The sequence below is a fragment of the Anser anser genome (genome assembly GCF_964211835.1).
Source record: "Anser anser genome assembly, chromosome: 27".
Classification (NCBI taxonomy): domain Eukaryota; kingdom Metazoa; phylum Chordata; class Aves; order Anseriformes; family Anatidae; genus Anser; species Anser anser.
The window spans coordinates 6,541,349-6,555,163 of NC_139748.1; the positions used below are offsets into that span (position 1 = coordinate 6,541,349).

At 65.0% G+C, this 13,815-nt stretch overlaps 1 protein-coding gene across 5 annotated transcripts; it reads left to right on the forward strand.

Moving 5' to 3' along the window:
* The first annotated feature begins 1,180 nt into the window (after positions 1–1,180).
* SPDEF (SAM pointed domain containing ETS transcription factor) lies at positions 1,181–12,880 on the forward strand. 5 transcript variants are annotated; one of them, XM_083812129.1, is made up of 6 exons: positions 1,181–1,294; positions 8,906–9,382; positions 9,988–10,185; positions 10,273–10,320; positions 10,723–10,863; positions 10,968–12,880. In XM_083812129.1, the coding sequence occupies exons 2-6, from the start codon at positions 8,935–8,937 to the stop codon at positions 11,144–11,146; spliced, it is 1,014 nt and encodes a 337-aa protein (XP_083668255.1). In that variant the 5' UTR covers positions 1,181–1,294; positions 8,906–8,934; the 3' UTR covers positions 11,147–12,880. The 5 variants fall into 5 exon arrangements, with proteins under 5 accessions (XP_083668255.1, XP_083668251.1, XP_083668253.1 ...); XM_083812125.1 differs by lacking the exon at positions 1,181–1,294 and adding an exon at positions 1,332–2,507; XM_083812127.1 differs by lacking the exon at positions 1,181–1,294 and adding an exon at positions 2,543–4,104.
* The last annotated feature ends 935 nt before the right edge of the window (positions 12,881–13,815 follow it).

Genomic DNA, 13,815 nt, shown 5'->3' on the forward strand with positions numbered 1-13,815 from the left:
GGAAATGAACGGCTGTGAGCAAACAGCCGGGCAAGAGCAATTAAGATTACAGGCAGCGGGAGGGGAGGGAGCAGCAGCCGCCTCCCGCCGGGGATCTTCCTCCCGCACGGCATCCCTGGGCTGGCCCTCGCGGTGCAGGAGGGATTCCCGGTGTCCTGGCGCTTCCCCGCTGCTTGTTCCCGAAGCCCGGAGGATTTTTCCTCCCTTGGTGTCTGGGATCTGCACCCAGGCCTGTGGGTGGGTGCGGCCGTGAGCTTGTTTGGGTGCTGACAGGAGGTGAAAACCCAGAGGATGCGCGATGCAGCCCTCCTCCTCGGGACGCAAACACCCGCCAGATCTGGGGCTGGCGTGGGCTGGGGTGCTGAGCGCTTCGCACTGAAGCAGCCGCCTGCAGAGTGGGGCTGAGCCTCTGGGTGTGTGAAAGGCTCTGGAACCATTTCCAGCCTCCTGGGCTCAGAGAAAAGCCCGAGGAACCCCATCCTGCCGCCCGGGAGCGGGGATTCGCCTCCTCTCTGGGCATCGCCCCTGCGGAGCCCGGCAGCACGGGCACCAGCTCTGTGGTGGGGGCAGGATTTGGCCTCTCAGGGACCCGAGCGTGTGGGCTGGCTTTGCATGGGGCCGCTGCTGTTCCCAAAAGTGGTGCGGGAAACGAAGTGGAGGAAACCCCACTGCTGGGGAAGACCAGGAAACGCCGCTCGGTTCTGGTGACGGAGCAGGCTCGGTCGCCTCTGCGGTTTTCGCAGTGACATCAAGTCCCTTCAATGGTTTTATTATATCTGTGCGTTATATGGCTGCTTATCTGTTATTCTTGCGATGGAGCCAGAGATTAGCTGCAGGAGGGTGGGCAGAGAGATTCCTCCAGGCTGATTCACGAGCCTCTGCTCCGTCCCCTCCTGCTCCAGCGCTGAGGTTTCAGTGCAAAAGGCACCTGCATCGGAGCCGATCGGTTGACAGCCAGGACAAGGAAAAAGCGTTCAAAACTGCGCACGCAGAGCAGAAAAGCCAGACTATTTCCCCTTTTTCATTGTCCCGCAGGTGTTGCAACCTATTCTTTTCCTGTTTTGCATATGTAACCAGAGCTGCTTGCAACGGCCTCGTGGCCCTGCTGGGATTGCGCAAGGGAGGCGAGACCGCGCCGGGGTTACGCGGGTGGCCGCAGCCCCCAGCCTGCGCCGGGGAGGGAACCGGAGCGGCTCGGATGGGGCGAATCCGCCGCCAGCCTCCTGGTTTCGAGGGATTTCACTTTCTCCATCCACCACCAGTGAGAGCTCCTGGCTTCGCCCGAGAGCGTCGGGTACGGCTTTGGGGACGCGCTGCGGCACAGCCGCCGCTACCACATCGCGGCGAGCACCAGGGGCTCCGAGCTGTGCCCGCATCCCGCAGCAGAAGCTCGTTCTCGGGCCAGGTCTGACATTTGCCCCTTGTCCCCGTGGCCCGTTTTGGGATGCTTCCCTGCTTTTGCAGCCCCACGTTGTGCTGCCGGCCTGGCCGGCTCTCCCTGGGCAAAGCCAATGCGCTGCGAGGCAGGGAAATATTTTTCCTTTTAATCTCTTCTGCTTATCGAAATCTCCGGTGCCGCTGATAGCAGCAGCAGGGAGAGCTTTTTCAGAGCCCAATGAGAGCTGCTGCGCTGGCTCCCAGGCAGACCGGGAGGACCCGGGTTTGGGATGCTCCTGAGAGGGGACCCAGGGCCAGGCCATGCGTCCCCTTCGCCTGGTGACATCCCGCTGTCCCCCAGCGCGCTCTGACCGCCCTCTCCTCCAGTTTGCTCCAGGCTTCTTTGCTATTTGCTCTGGCAGCGGGTGATAATTAAACCTATTAAGCAGGGGAACGTTTCCCATTAAACGTTTCAGGGGGCAGCACCGATGGGATTTGCAGCCCGGGGCGGTTGGAAGCGGCCAGACAGATGGACGGACGTGCGGGGAGCAGGGAGGCGCGGGGTGGCCGCGGCGGTTCCCCGGGTGCACGGGTGTCTGTCCTACACGTCGGCTTTGCTCCGTATCACGTTTCCCCAGCTGACACACCTATGTTGCCATTCATAAGCTACGATAAAGGTCTCTGCGCAGAAGGCTGCGTGGCCTCGGCTGCGGGGCCGTGCTGGGTTGGGGCTGCCCCTGGCTCCTCTTTGGGGATGCCTGTTCCCAGGTGGGGACCCCAAAGCAGGTCTGGGCGCTGTGCACAAGCCCCAGAGCTGGGCAGAGCCCCAGGGCTGTGTTTGTGGCTCCTGGCTTCATGCGGTGGCTCTGGCCAGGACCTGTTATCGCAGGCGGGGATGCCAGCCCAAATCCTGCCGCTTCCAGCACCCCTCAACGTGAGGCACAGCCCCCAAACGATGGGGGAAGAGGAATTCCCTGGCATCCCGGCCTGCTGCAGCTGCTTGGCACTTCACAACGGGCATTGGGGAATGCTGGATCCAGCCTGCTGCCGTGGCGAGGCGGTGCTGGGTCGCGCACCTTGTGCCTTGACCGAAGCAGGGCGAAGATGCTCGGGGTGGTGCCGGGGCAGCGGTGAGCCGGGGGCGCTGGGTGGGCGCTGGGGGGCTGGGACCCCTCTCCCCACCACGCCGGCTGCGCCACGTCCCCGTCCCATGCGCCCACCCCGTGCCAAAGCCCAGCTGAGGATGGCGACCTCCCCAGCGGGGCCGCATCCTTCCCAGCCCCCATCTCCCCCCTCCGCCGCCACCACGTGTTACGGACCTGGCCCTATTTACCAAAACAGTGGAGAAAACTCACCTCGGCTGGCAGGAGCCCTAATCTGGGGGCAATGTTTTCCATGGGATAAGATAACATTAACACACCGACCGCCTTCCGACGGGGTTTTGTTTTCCTCCCTCCTCCCGGCAAACATTGCCGGCGGACGCTTATCGGCCGGCCGCTCCGGGGTGAGCGGGACGGGGCTGCGAACCCCCCCCCGGGACGCGGTGACATGGGTCCCAGCCGGCGTGGGACACGGCCGGGCTGCACCGGGGTGTTCGTGCCTGTTTTGTTTTTTTTTTTGGCTGACACGGTAAAATCGTGGGGTTTTAGGGCATGGGAGAGTTGGGTTTTGCGTGCGCAGGAGAACCGCCTGAACCACCCCGCGTTCTTTACGTGGTTAAAAAACGACAGTAAATACCAGCTCGGGGTCTGTCTCGGTCAAAACAGCTTTTTCCTGCTTTTGCCGGTGCAGACAACCCGGGCCCGGAGCGCCGCGCGTTCCCGCCGTGCCCCCAACGCCCCGCTCCTCCCCGCACGCAGCAGCAGCGTGGACCCGGGGAGGAGAAGGTGCCAAATCCCAAATCCCTGCGCCTCTTCCCTGCAATTTTGGGCTGGCGAACGGAGCGAGGGGCCGTGGCCTTGGTGGCTCAGAGCATCCTCGCTCGCAGCTTGCTGCCTCCGTTGCGAGCCGCACGTGGCTGTGCTGGCGCACAAGTTGCTGGTGATGCTCCTGATGCCCCAAAACCCCCGGGGATGCTTTGCGCTGTGGGGTTCTGCCAAGCGCTTTCGTGCACCCAGAAGGTCTCTGTGCCGTGGGGTCCGGCCCCAAAAGGAGCCTTTGGTCTTGCCCTGCGTGGCATCCCCATCCCTCGCGTGGGTGTCCCAGGTGGGAAGGGGTTAACGGCACCCGATTTGCTCCGCTCCCCTCCCGGGACCCTTTTGGGTCTGAGCCCGGCACCTCGCTGCACCCCTCAAGGGTTAACCCCGCTTGGGCTGTTCAAACACCTCCAGCTGAGGTAAGCACACAGCCTGTTTGTTCAGGTAAATAAGGAAGGAATTAGATATAATGGCCAAAGGAGGCATTTGCTGACCGACCTGCGCCCGGCTTGGCTGCCCCCGGCCCCCTCGCATCCCTCGGCGCGGCCGCTACCGTCCCTCGGCCACCGCCGCGTGCGCCCCAGCCTCGTCCCCGACCCCGTGCTGGGTGCCCGGAGCCGATGCGGCTCCGCCTGGCCACCGCGCCGCCACCGCGCTGAGCCGGGCAGGGTGCCGCTGGCCGCCCTCCCCGCTGGCACCGGGGCACCCCGCTGCGGGCCATGCCCGCCCCGGCCGCCGTGCCGAGCACCCCGGGGACGGCTCTGCCCGCCCGCCGCCGGGACCGATGCCTTTTCTGAGCTGCCCCTTCGAGGTAAGACCCCCCCACGCCGTCCCCGTCCTGCCCGTGGGACCGTTTGGCGAGTCCCCTCCTGTGCTCCCTGGAGGTTTGGCACCGGTTTGGGATGGGTATGGGGACGTCCCCCTGCGGCACGCGGCTCCTGCTGCCATCAGGGCTAGGTGGGGACGTGGCTATCCCTCGGTGTGAGGCTCCTGGGGCTTCTTGGGGTGGTGTCACCCGAAATCGAGGAGGGTTTGCAAATCCCTTGAGTAAGGACGGGGAGCCAGGGCGCCTCCTGAGCACCCACCACGGTCACCGTGCCGCCTCCCCAGCGAGGGAAGGTCCTGCAAAGCCCCGTGCCTCCCGGGAGGCAGGGGGACAACGAATTTTGGGGGCACCATGTGGGTGATGGGAACCGGCGCCCTTTACGGAGGTCTCGTGCTGCCAGCGAGGCGCTGCGCGCTCAGGGGCACCCGCAAAGTGCTTGGAGCCCTTTTGTCAGACCTGCACCTTCTTGGAGCTGCGGAGCTTTTCTGGATATTTTTTTTTTTTGCAGTGCTCAAGGCACATTGGCTCTAGGTTCGGTTTTTATGGTTATGCTCGGCTGGTGAAAGACAAACGCCACTCGGCTGCCAAATCCCCCACAATACGGCCTTTCTCATGGGCAGGGAGCCGCCGGGGGAGGAACGTGCTGCTATAAATAGGGGCTCCCTGGCCCTGCATGGGGAACACCAAGCTCTGCTGCTCACCTGGGGGGACGCCGAGCACTGGGGCTTTGCTCTGGCCCCCGGCTGGCTGTGCCAGTCCCCCCCCCCCCCCGCTGCTGTTTGCCTCTTTGTGCCAGTGGCCAGGGCAGCCTGACCTGGGGCGCAGGCACCCGTGGGGACGCTGGTCCCCATGCCAGCACCCATGCAGGTAACGGGGAGGGAGCTGGGGGGCACAGCAGGAGGCTGGGGGGCAGTTGGGGGGCTCCAGGACCCCGAGGTGGGATTCATCCCTTCCATGCGGTGGGCTTGCCCTGAGCGGGGAGGGGTCTCTTGCCATAGCAAGACCCCGATCCATCACGTCTCCACGAGTGCTGCCCCAAGCCCCCAGACCCATTTGGTAAATCCCCGCTCCCTGTGCAAAGGGGTGAGGGGGGTGTGTGGCACCGTGGCGGGGACCGGTGGCTGGGGGGGGGACGTGGCAGAGGCTGCCGGGGAGGGTGGCACATACTGGTGGGACCCCACGGTGCCGGGAGCTGCCTCTGAGCACCCCGGTGTCTGCTGCTGGGGAAAAACAACAGGAACACCTGAAACCTGAAGATGTGAAGGGGTTTGGGGGCAGAGGGGGGATCGCTGGGTCCCCCTTCGTCTCCCATCCCCAGGCTGTCAGGCACACGGGGAGGGGGAAGCTTAAAGGACGAGTTAAAGGGAAGCCCTGCTGATGGGGACCTGGTGGCACGGCACGTCCCCGTCCCCATCCCACTGCCAGGGGGCTGGGGTGGCACGCAGCCTGCCCCCTGCCCTGCCCGCTCTCAGCTCCCACAGCCCCGCTGGAGGATTTGGGGACATCCCAAGCCCGGGGAGGGCTTTCGGAAGCGCCCGAGGATTTGGGGACATCCTGGGTGCCGCGGGCAGTGCCGCCTCCGCGCCCGGCCAACCTGTGCGGGTCCCACGGGGCTTCCTGAGCCGTGCTCCGGCACAACCTGTTCAACCGCGGATTTAGTCGTAATTAACGGGCCCATTGTTCGAGGGTGGGGGTGGATTTTTTTTTATTATTTTTTTTAATTTTTTTTTTTTTTTTATTTTCCATGCTTTCAAAGGCTGATCCTTTGAAAGATGCAGGTGTCACCGCTGTGTGCAATTGAGGGTCGCTTTTGCCAAGAGAGCTCTGGGGCACTGCAGGCGAGGTCCTTGTCCTCGTCCTCACCCCCCTCGGCCACAGCCTCGCCGAGCCCCCGATGGGGCTGAGACCCAGACGGGTGGATCGCAGCCGGGGCAGAGCTCTGAGCCCAGCAGGGACCCGGCGCTGCCCCAAACCCTGTGCCTGGCAGCCCCCCTGTGCTTCTTGCCCCGAGGGAAGGCACTGGTTGGTTTTCTCGGCCATTTGGAGAGGCGGTGTTGGGGCTAGAGGGACCTGGGCTGTCGCGGTGCCCTTCAGGTGTGGCCGCTGCTGTGCTACGCAGGAGAGTTTTCCTCCTTGCTCTGCTCCAGGCAGCAACGGGAACGAGCCCTGGTGCCGTCAGCTCGGCCCCTTGCCGTGCATCCCCATGGGACCAGGGAAAGAGGGGAGCGGGGGCACCCCGCACCCATCCGAGCTGGCACCCATCGGTGTCCGCAGCAGGGACCAGCACAGGGTCCCTCGTCCTTTCAGGGCTGGGTGGTTGAGTTTTGCTCCGGGACCTGCGAAAAGCCCTTGGGGGCTCCATGGCTCCATCCTGGGCTGGGGGCTGCTCCTTTACCCCCTACCCCCGAGCTTCTCCTCCGCGCTGCGGGCACCCAGCTGCTTGGCGGGGCCGTGCGCCCGTGTCCGTGCTCCCGGGAGCCTGGGAAGCCCGGCGGGCTTTGCGAATTCGGTGGCACTTGTTTGTTTAAAATGTGTCGCAAGAGCTAAGTCCCTAATCGCTTCCTCTCTCGCCCCGAGCAGCAGGACGAGCGCGGGGCCGCGCTGGCGTGGCTTCGCCGCGGGCGAGCTGCGGCGCTGGCAGCGTGCGCGCAGGGCAGGGAGCGCTCGGCGGGGCCGCCGTGATTACCGGGGTGGCCCCGGATAAACCAGAGGGGAGCACAGGGGTTTTGGTGAGCCACGCGTGTCGGTGCTCCCCACGAGCATCTCGGTGCCCCGGGATGCACCTCCAGCTCTCATTTTCCAAAGCGAAAAGGGAGAGGAAAGGGGAAAAAAAAAAAAACAAAACCTCCCAAAACGGCTTCTTAGAGCAAACAGGTCCCCACCCAGCCCGGCCGCCTGCGTGCCAGAGCGGGAGAAAGTCAAACAAAGGCCCCCGCCCTGAGAGTACAGCACGTTTTGTCGGATGATTGCTCAGGCTTTCGGGGCCACTTTCCCAAGGGATCGGGTCCTTCTTGTCCCAGCTGGGGACGGGATGGGGACGGGTGCGTTGCCGCCACCCCGCTGCCTCCCTCCTGCTCCTCCTCGTGCCCGTCCCGTGGCTGCGGCAGCTCGATGCCCGAGGGAGGGGGCTGCGGGGAGGCTGCGGGTCCCAGAGGAAGGGACAGAGGAGCCCCCGGCCCTGGCGTGCCCCAGAGGGTCTCGTCCCCGTCCCGCAGCCGGCGCTTTGCAGGCCGGAGCCGCGCAAGCTGTTACCGCATCTCCTTTGTGCCGGCAGCAGCGTGGGGCTGGATTTAGGGCTGATCTGTTAAAGCTCTTCCTTTAATCCAGAGCAAATAAACGAGAGGTTTGGAAGCGGGCGCCATCTCTCAGGGAAACTGCCCGGGAGGTGGGAGCAGCCCCACGGGGCAGGCACGGCTTCCTCCTCCTCCTCCTCCTGCGGCTCCTCCATGAGCTTTTCCAAAATTTTTTTTAGGGTTTTGCCAAGGGTTAAACACATCCCTGCAAGCAGCACGTGGCCGGTCCTCCCCATCACCCTGCCGGTGCTGTGGTGCCTAACGGGGGCTGTTAACGAGGTTTAATGAGCCCCACACTGCCTCTGGGAGTGCCCAGCTACGGGGGCAGCAGTGATATGGAGATGAGCGGGGTTTCGGCAGGTTTGTGGCACGCCAGGAGCTGTGAGGACGGTGACAATGGCTCAGCCACCTGGGCTCAAGGGACTCCTGCAGGAGCTGTGGGACTGTAGGAACTCCCAGGGCCTATTTTCCTCTTTATTCCCTTAAACCCTTCCTTTTCCCCTCACCGGGATTTAGAACAAATGGGGAAACGCCTCGCACCTGCCGCACTGCCCCATTCCCCTTTGCCTCATTTCCTTGGGTCCCTTTGGGGTCTTGGTGGTTTAGGGTTGGTTCAGGCTCCGCAGGCTCTTTACGGCAGGCTCCTTTCTTATTGCAAACGCTGGGTAGCAGCGATGCTACTTCTTGTGCTTCTAAAGAGCCCCAGGTCTTTGTATTTTTATTTTTAATTCTTTTAAAGAGAAATGCCCCGAGGCCGGCGAGGAGCTCGGCAGTGCCCTGGCCCTACGGTGCCTGTCCCCAGCCTCTCCCCTCGTGGCGGCTTTCCCTCCCCAAAGCCTCCGGATGCCTCTCGGGGAGCTTTCTCCGCGGATGGAGCCGTTCCCTGGTGTTGCCATGGAAATTCGGCAGGCTCATCCTCTTCTCCGCAGCCTCCAGGGCTCCCCGCGTACCAGAGACAGATGGGGACGGGCCAACTCGGGGACTTTTTCTTGCGGGAGAGCGAAAAGAAAGTTCTGGTCCGGGGGCTGGCAGCAGGCGGCCGAGGGCCAGGTGCCCGGGGAGAGGCAGATCCGAGTGCCATCACCACCGGGGCACCCTCGGGTGGAAGCAGCAGGCGATGTTTTCCACGCACACCCACGTTCCTGCGTGGTTTAGGCATCCTCCATCCTTTAACGCCCACGGGCCGCCCTGCATAGGTGCTTTGGGGGCCCTCCAGGCTCCATGCAGGGGGCTTCAGCCCAGCTGGGACCCTCCTGCTGCAAGCCTGGTGCCCGAATCATGGGAAAACCCCAAAGCCCGCGGTGCCCGGGCTCCTTCCCCGTGAAAAACAGGACATCTCCCAGCACCCCCGGATAAACCCGAGCCCTCATTCATCCGAGGGCTCCCCGTGCGCCGTGGGTCTCTTTGGAGGATTTTCCCCCTCTAACAGGCTTAGTGCCTCCCTTTGTGCCTGCCGCCGGGGCTGAGCCTCTCCTCTCCTCCCCTCCCGGCAGGTCCGGAGCCAGCGCTGAGCGCAGGAGGCATGGGCAGCGCCGGCCCCGGGCTGACCGCTCTGCCCCCCGGCCGCCTCGCCCGGCCCGACGCTGCCCCCCTGCCGCCCCCCTGGGACCCCGGCGCCCGTGCCTGGGGCTGTCCGGACAGCCCCAGCCCCCCCAGCACCCCCGAGCAACCTCTCCCAGCCTTCTGCCTCCACTACTTCGACATGCTCTACTCGGAGGACATCGCCTGGGCTTCCAAGGGCATGGGGGAGACGTCCCAGAGCGGTGCCCCCGGGGGGCGAGGCGAGGCGCAGAAGGAGCCGGAGCAGTGCCCTGTCATCGACAGCCAGGGTTTGGGGCTGGGGGCCGAGGGGGACCTGCAGGGCGGCCTCCCCTTGGAGGAGCACTCGCTGGAGCAGATGCAGAGCATGGTGGTGGGCGAAGTGCTGAAGGACATCGAGACGGCCTGCAAGCTCCTCAACATCGCCGCAGGTGGGTGCCTGTGCCCGGCGGGGGGGGTGCCCCCGGCCCTCCCCACGGGGTGGGAGCGGGGTCAGTGCCGTCTGGGGAGGGATGTGCCGGGGCTGCAGGTCCCGATGCATTCGCAACCCCAAGCGTCGCCCCAGGACGGGGCTGGTTGCTAAAATAAAACGCCCCTCGCCCCTGGTGGCTCGGGGAGATGCCAAGCCCTTGCCGTAGGGTGCTGGTGGCACCCCGGGGTGCTGCAGCCACGGAGCCAGGAAGTGGTAATGGGGAGGAAAAAGTGGGACTTTTTAAAATCCCGTGAAAATGGGATTCCAGGGAAACCTGGGAAACTGGGAGCAGTTGGATGAGTGGGTGAGGTACGGGACAGCCCGGAGCGGGGAGCTGCTGGGGGTGTCACCGCCACAAGGCCAGCAGCTTCGGGATGCGCGCAGGTCCGTGCAGGCTGCCCGCTCCCCAAAGGATTTGGGGCGGTGCAGGGAGGGGGCTTCCCAAAGCGAAGGAGGTGGCACGGGGACGGTCCCACCGCCCCTGGGGCGCTGGGGGAGGCTGGGAGCGGGGTGCCCCTGCGTGGGGCCGGGGGGGCTGCGCTCACCGCCCGGCCCCGGCCCCAGACCCCGCGGACTGGAGCCCCGGCAACGTGCAGAAGTGGATCCTGTGGACGGAGCACCAGTACCGGCTGCCGCAGATCGGGAAGTCCTTCCAGGAGCTGTCGGGGAAGGATCTGTGCGCCATGTCCGAGGAGCAGTTCTGCCAGCGCTCGCCCGTCTGCGGCGACGTCCTCCACGCTCACCTCGACATCTGGAAGTCCGGTAAGGTGCCGGGGACCGGAGGGAGCCGGGAGCGGGTGATGCCGTGCTGGGGGAAATGCTCTCTGACCGCCCGCTCCTCCCTTCCAGCCGCGTGGATGAAGGAAAAAGCTGCCCCGGGGGATGTCAGATACTGCGGTGAGTTCCGCACGGGCTCAGCTCCACCAGCTGGACGGGGAGCCTGGCCCTCGGTGTGGGTCTGGGCTGGTGGAGAGGCTGCTCCCTGCTTAATTGCAATTATCCCTCGTGTTGGCACCCGTGGGATTGCGTTCCCTCCGCCCGAGGGCTTCCACATGGTGCAGCAAAGCTGCAAGAACCGTGCCGGCCCCATCCTGCAGCCGTGCGTCCTTGTGGGGCTGCAGGAGGGCTGGACGGAGCCGCTCTCCCTGCAAGATGTGGAGCAGAAACCAGTGCCCCCATCCCCATCCCTGGGCTGCGGAGGGAGCCGCACGCCCCGAGCCGGGCTTTCTGGCAGCCCCCTGGGCAGCGCAGGGCAGCGGGGTCCCTCTCCCCAGCCTCACTTGTCCCCGTCCCTTCCAGGGGGTGACACCAGCTGGGCGGACAGCGAGGTGGACTCATCCTGCGCCGGCCAGCCCATCCACCTCTGGCAGTTCCTCAAGGAGCTGCTGCTGAAACCCCACAACTACGGGCGCTTCATCCGCTGGCTCAACAAGGAGAAAGGTGGGCGGGCGGGCGGGCGGGCGCTGCGGCGGCCCCGGGGCCGGGGAAGGGGGGGGGGGGGCGAGGCGGTGACCCCGACATCCCCATCCCCGCTCCCCTCGCAGGCATCTTCAAGATCGAGGACTCCGCGCAAGTGGCTCGCCTGTGGGGCATCCGGAAGAACCGCCCGGCCATGAACTACGACAAGCTGAGCCGCTCCATCCGGCAGTATTACAAGAAGGGCATCATCCGGAAACCCGACATCTCCCAGCGCCTCGTCTACCAGTTCGTCCACCCGGTCTGAGCGGCGCAGGAGGGGCAGGGGACCCCCCGCCGCCTCCCTCTGCCTCCCCGACCTCACGAACCAGCAGCCAGCACTTAAGGACCGGGGCTGGGGTACCGGGAGGCTCAACCCCGCCGGGCCACGGACTGCGGGGACCCCCCTGCCCCCAGACCCCAGCCTTGGAGCGGGGACGAGCCTCCAGCTCCGAGACCACCCCCGGCGTGCCCAGCTCCGGGGCCAGGACCCCGCATGGAGCCTTCGTCTCCCGCGAGCGCTCCTGGCTGAGGGTGGCTGTGGATTTTGGGGCCGGCGGAGGAGACGGGGGTTTGACCGGGACAAGATAAGGGCTGATGTGTTTCTGGCTGGGGTGGGGGCTGCCCGAAGCCTTGGTGCCTTTCAGCAGGGATCAGGGTGGGAGCGTGGACACCCCGGTGTCCTGCCTGCGCGTGTCTTGTTGTCCCCGCGCGCCGTCCTCCCTCCTCTGCAGCCTCGGGCATCAGCAGGACGCGGGGCCAAGAGCAGCCCCCAGCAGGAGACCCCAAAACCCCCATGGCATCACTTGTCCCAGCACGGGGGACCACCGGGACCACGCTCCCCTGCAGCCAAACCCTGTCCCCACGCCACCACCGGGCTGTGGGACCTGTCCCCTTCGGTGCTGGTGACCCCGTGCGCTGCAGCAGGGCTGCTCCGGGTTCACCCCAAAACCCAGCTCCTGGCTGTTGGGGATGGGGGTGGGGGGGATCTGCCCCTTGCCGCAGCTCAGCCCTGAGGTGCCAAGACCGGGACCACCCAAATTTTGGGCCTCGGGGGATAGCGGCGAGGCTCGTCCCCCACCCCCAGGCAGGGGCTGCAGGTGGCAGGGGAGGACAAACCCGGGCACGGGGCACAGCCGGTGGCTGCGGATCTGCCCCGTGCCGGAGCAGCCGGGCACCACGGGGACGGGCGCCTTGGCTTCACCCCTCAGGGGGGAGCCCCCCAGCTCCCGGCCTCCCGCACCTGCTGGTGGGATCCCAGTGGTACCAGTGGGCTCGAGACCCGGGAATGGAGGCACCCCCCCCCCCCGCTGGGTGCATTGCCCCTGTCTGCACCGTGCGTTTCCCGGCGGGAGCAAAATGCCAGCACGGGACCTCAGCTCCGACCCCTTCTGAGCCGGGTCCCCAGCCTCGGGCACGGGGACCCCCAGAGCCCCCAGGTCCCCATCCCTGGGCTCCTCCCTACGTTTTGGATTTGATTTTGCCTGCCCGATTCCTGCCTTTAGGAGAAGAGAGCTGCCAGCTCTGCCGCTTCCCTCCGGGAGACGAACCCGAAGCGCCGCTCTCTGAGCCAGGACCTGGACGCAAACCCAGGGACTGTCGAAGCTGCACATTTCACAAGGGTCTAAGTTACCTGGCAATGTTGACCTTTTATATTATAATTGTTATTTGTTTATTTTTCTTTCTGGTTTTGGCCGGCAGCAAGTTGTGGTTCAGGTTCAAACGGAGAGGGTGGAAGGGAGGCCCGGAGACCTGTGAGACGCTTTGTGCAGGTTTCAAAGAAGAAAGCCCGGGCTGTTGGGCTGCTCCTTTGTGTTTAATTAACCAAGCTGCCTGGTGGTTTCTGGGCTGCCTGTTTTGGTGCTCTGCTCACACGTGGCCGGGCTCACAGCCTCGCAGCCGGGATGGAGGCTGAAGCTCCTGGAGGACGGCGAGGAGCAGGGGAAGGGGCAGCCTTCACCTCTGAAAAAGGGGGAAAAAAAAAAGAGAAATGGGGGAAAAAGTGAAGTGTGTCTTGCGATTTTGGTGTGCGCAGGGAGGACGGGCTGGAGGTGCCGGTTGGACCCTGAGGGTGGCTGCAGTGGTGGTCCCCGAATCCTGTGTCAAAATCCCACCCGAAATGAGTCATTTTGGGGAGGCAGCTCCGGGGTGCCCGGAGGCACGGGGCGTTTTGCCGGCCCCCTGGGGGTGTTTGGCCACCTTCCTGGCAGCTCAGGGGGCGACACCGGGATCCCAGCGCTGCAGAGAAGCAGGTGAAATGCCGGCTGCGTGCCGAGAAAAATCCTTTTTGTCCTTTCACGTGGGGCTGTTTCACTGCTGCTGCTCTCAGTGGGCGCGGGAGCAGCGCTGCGCTCGGGCAGCCGGCACCGCAGGGTTTCTCCCCAAGCCCTGGCTGCTCCAGCCCATAAATAGGGGAAAATCCCATTCCCCCACCCTCTCCCGCTCCCTCCACCCCGCTGCATGCAGCTGCTGCTATTTCCCAGGGCAGCCCTGGCCCTCCGGGCATGGGAAAGGGGCTGGCGACCCACAGGTTGATTTTCCCAAGGTTTTAAGGCTCTGCCCGCTGTGCCAGCATCGGCTCGCTGCTCTGGGGCTTTCCCATCTCCCGTTTATACTGGGAAGCACTGGTCAGAGCCCATTGCCTTTGCTGGCCCTGGGGATGCTCCCCAAAAGCCAGTTTACCTTGAATCCCCCTATGGGCTTCTCAAGGCTTTGCCCGGTGGGTCAGGTCACCCCAAAACAGCTGCTCCCCCCTCCCGCAGCCCCCCAGGACCCCAACCACGTGCATGACACAGGGTTTTCCCCAACCCCGTACCACCAGCCCGCTGCTCCCCGGGCCCTTTCCCAGCCAAACCCAAAGGCAGCGCCTTCCCCGCAGGATGCTGCACGCTCAGGACCGAGCCCTGGTCCCGCAGCACCCCAAAGCCTCAGGGTCGG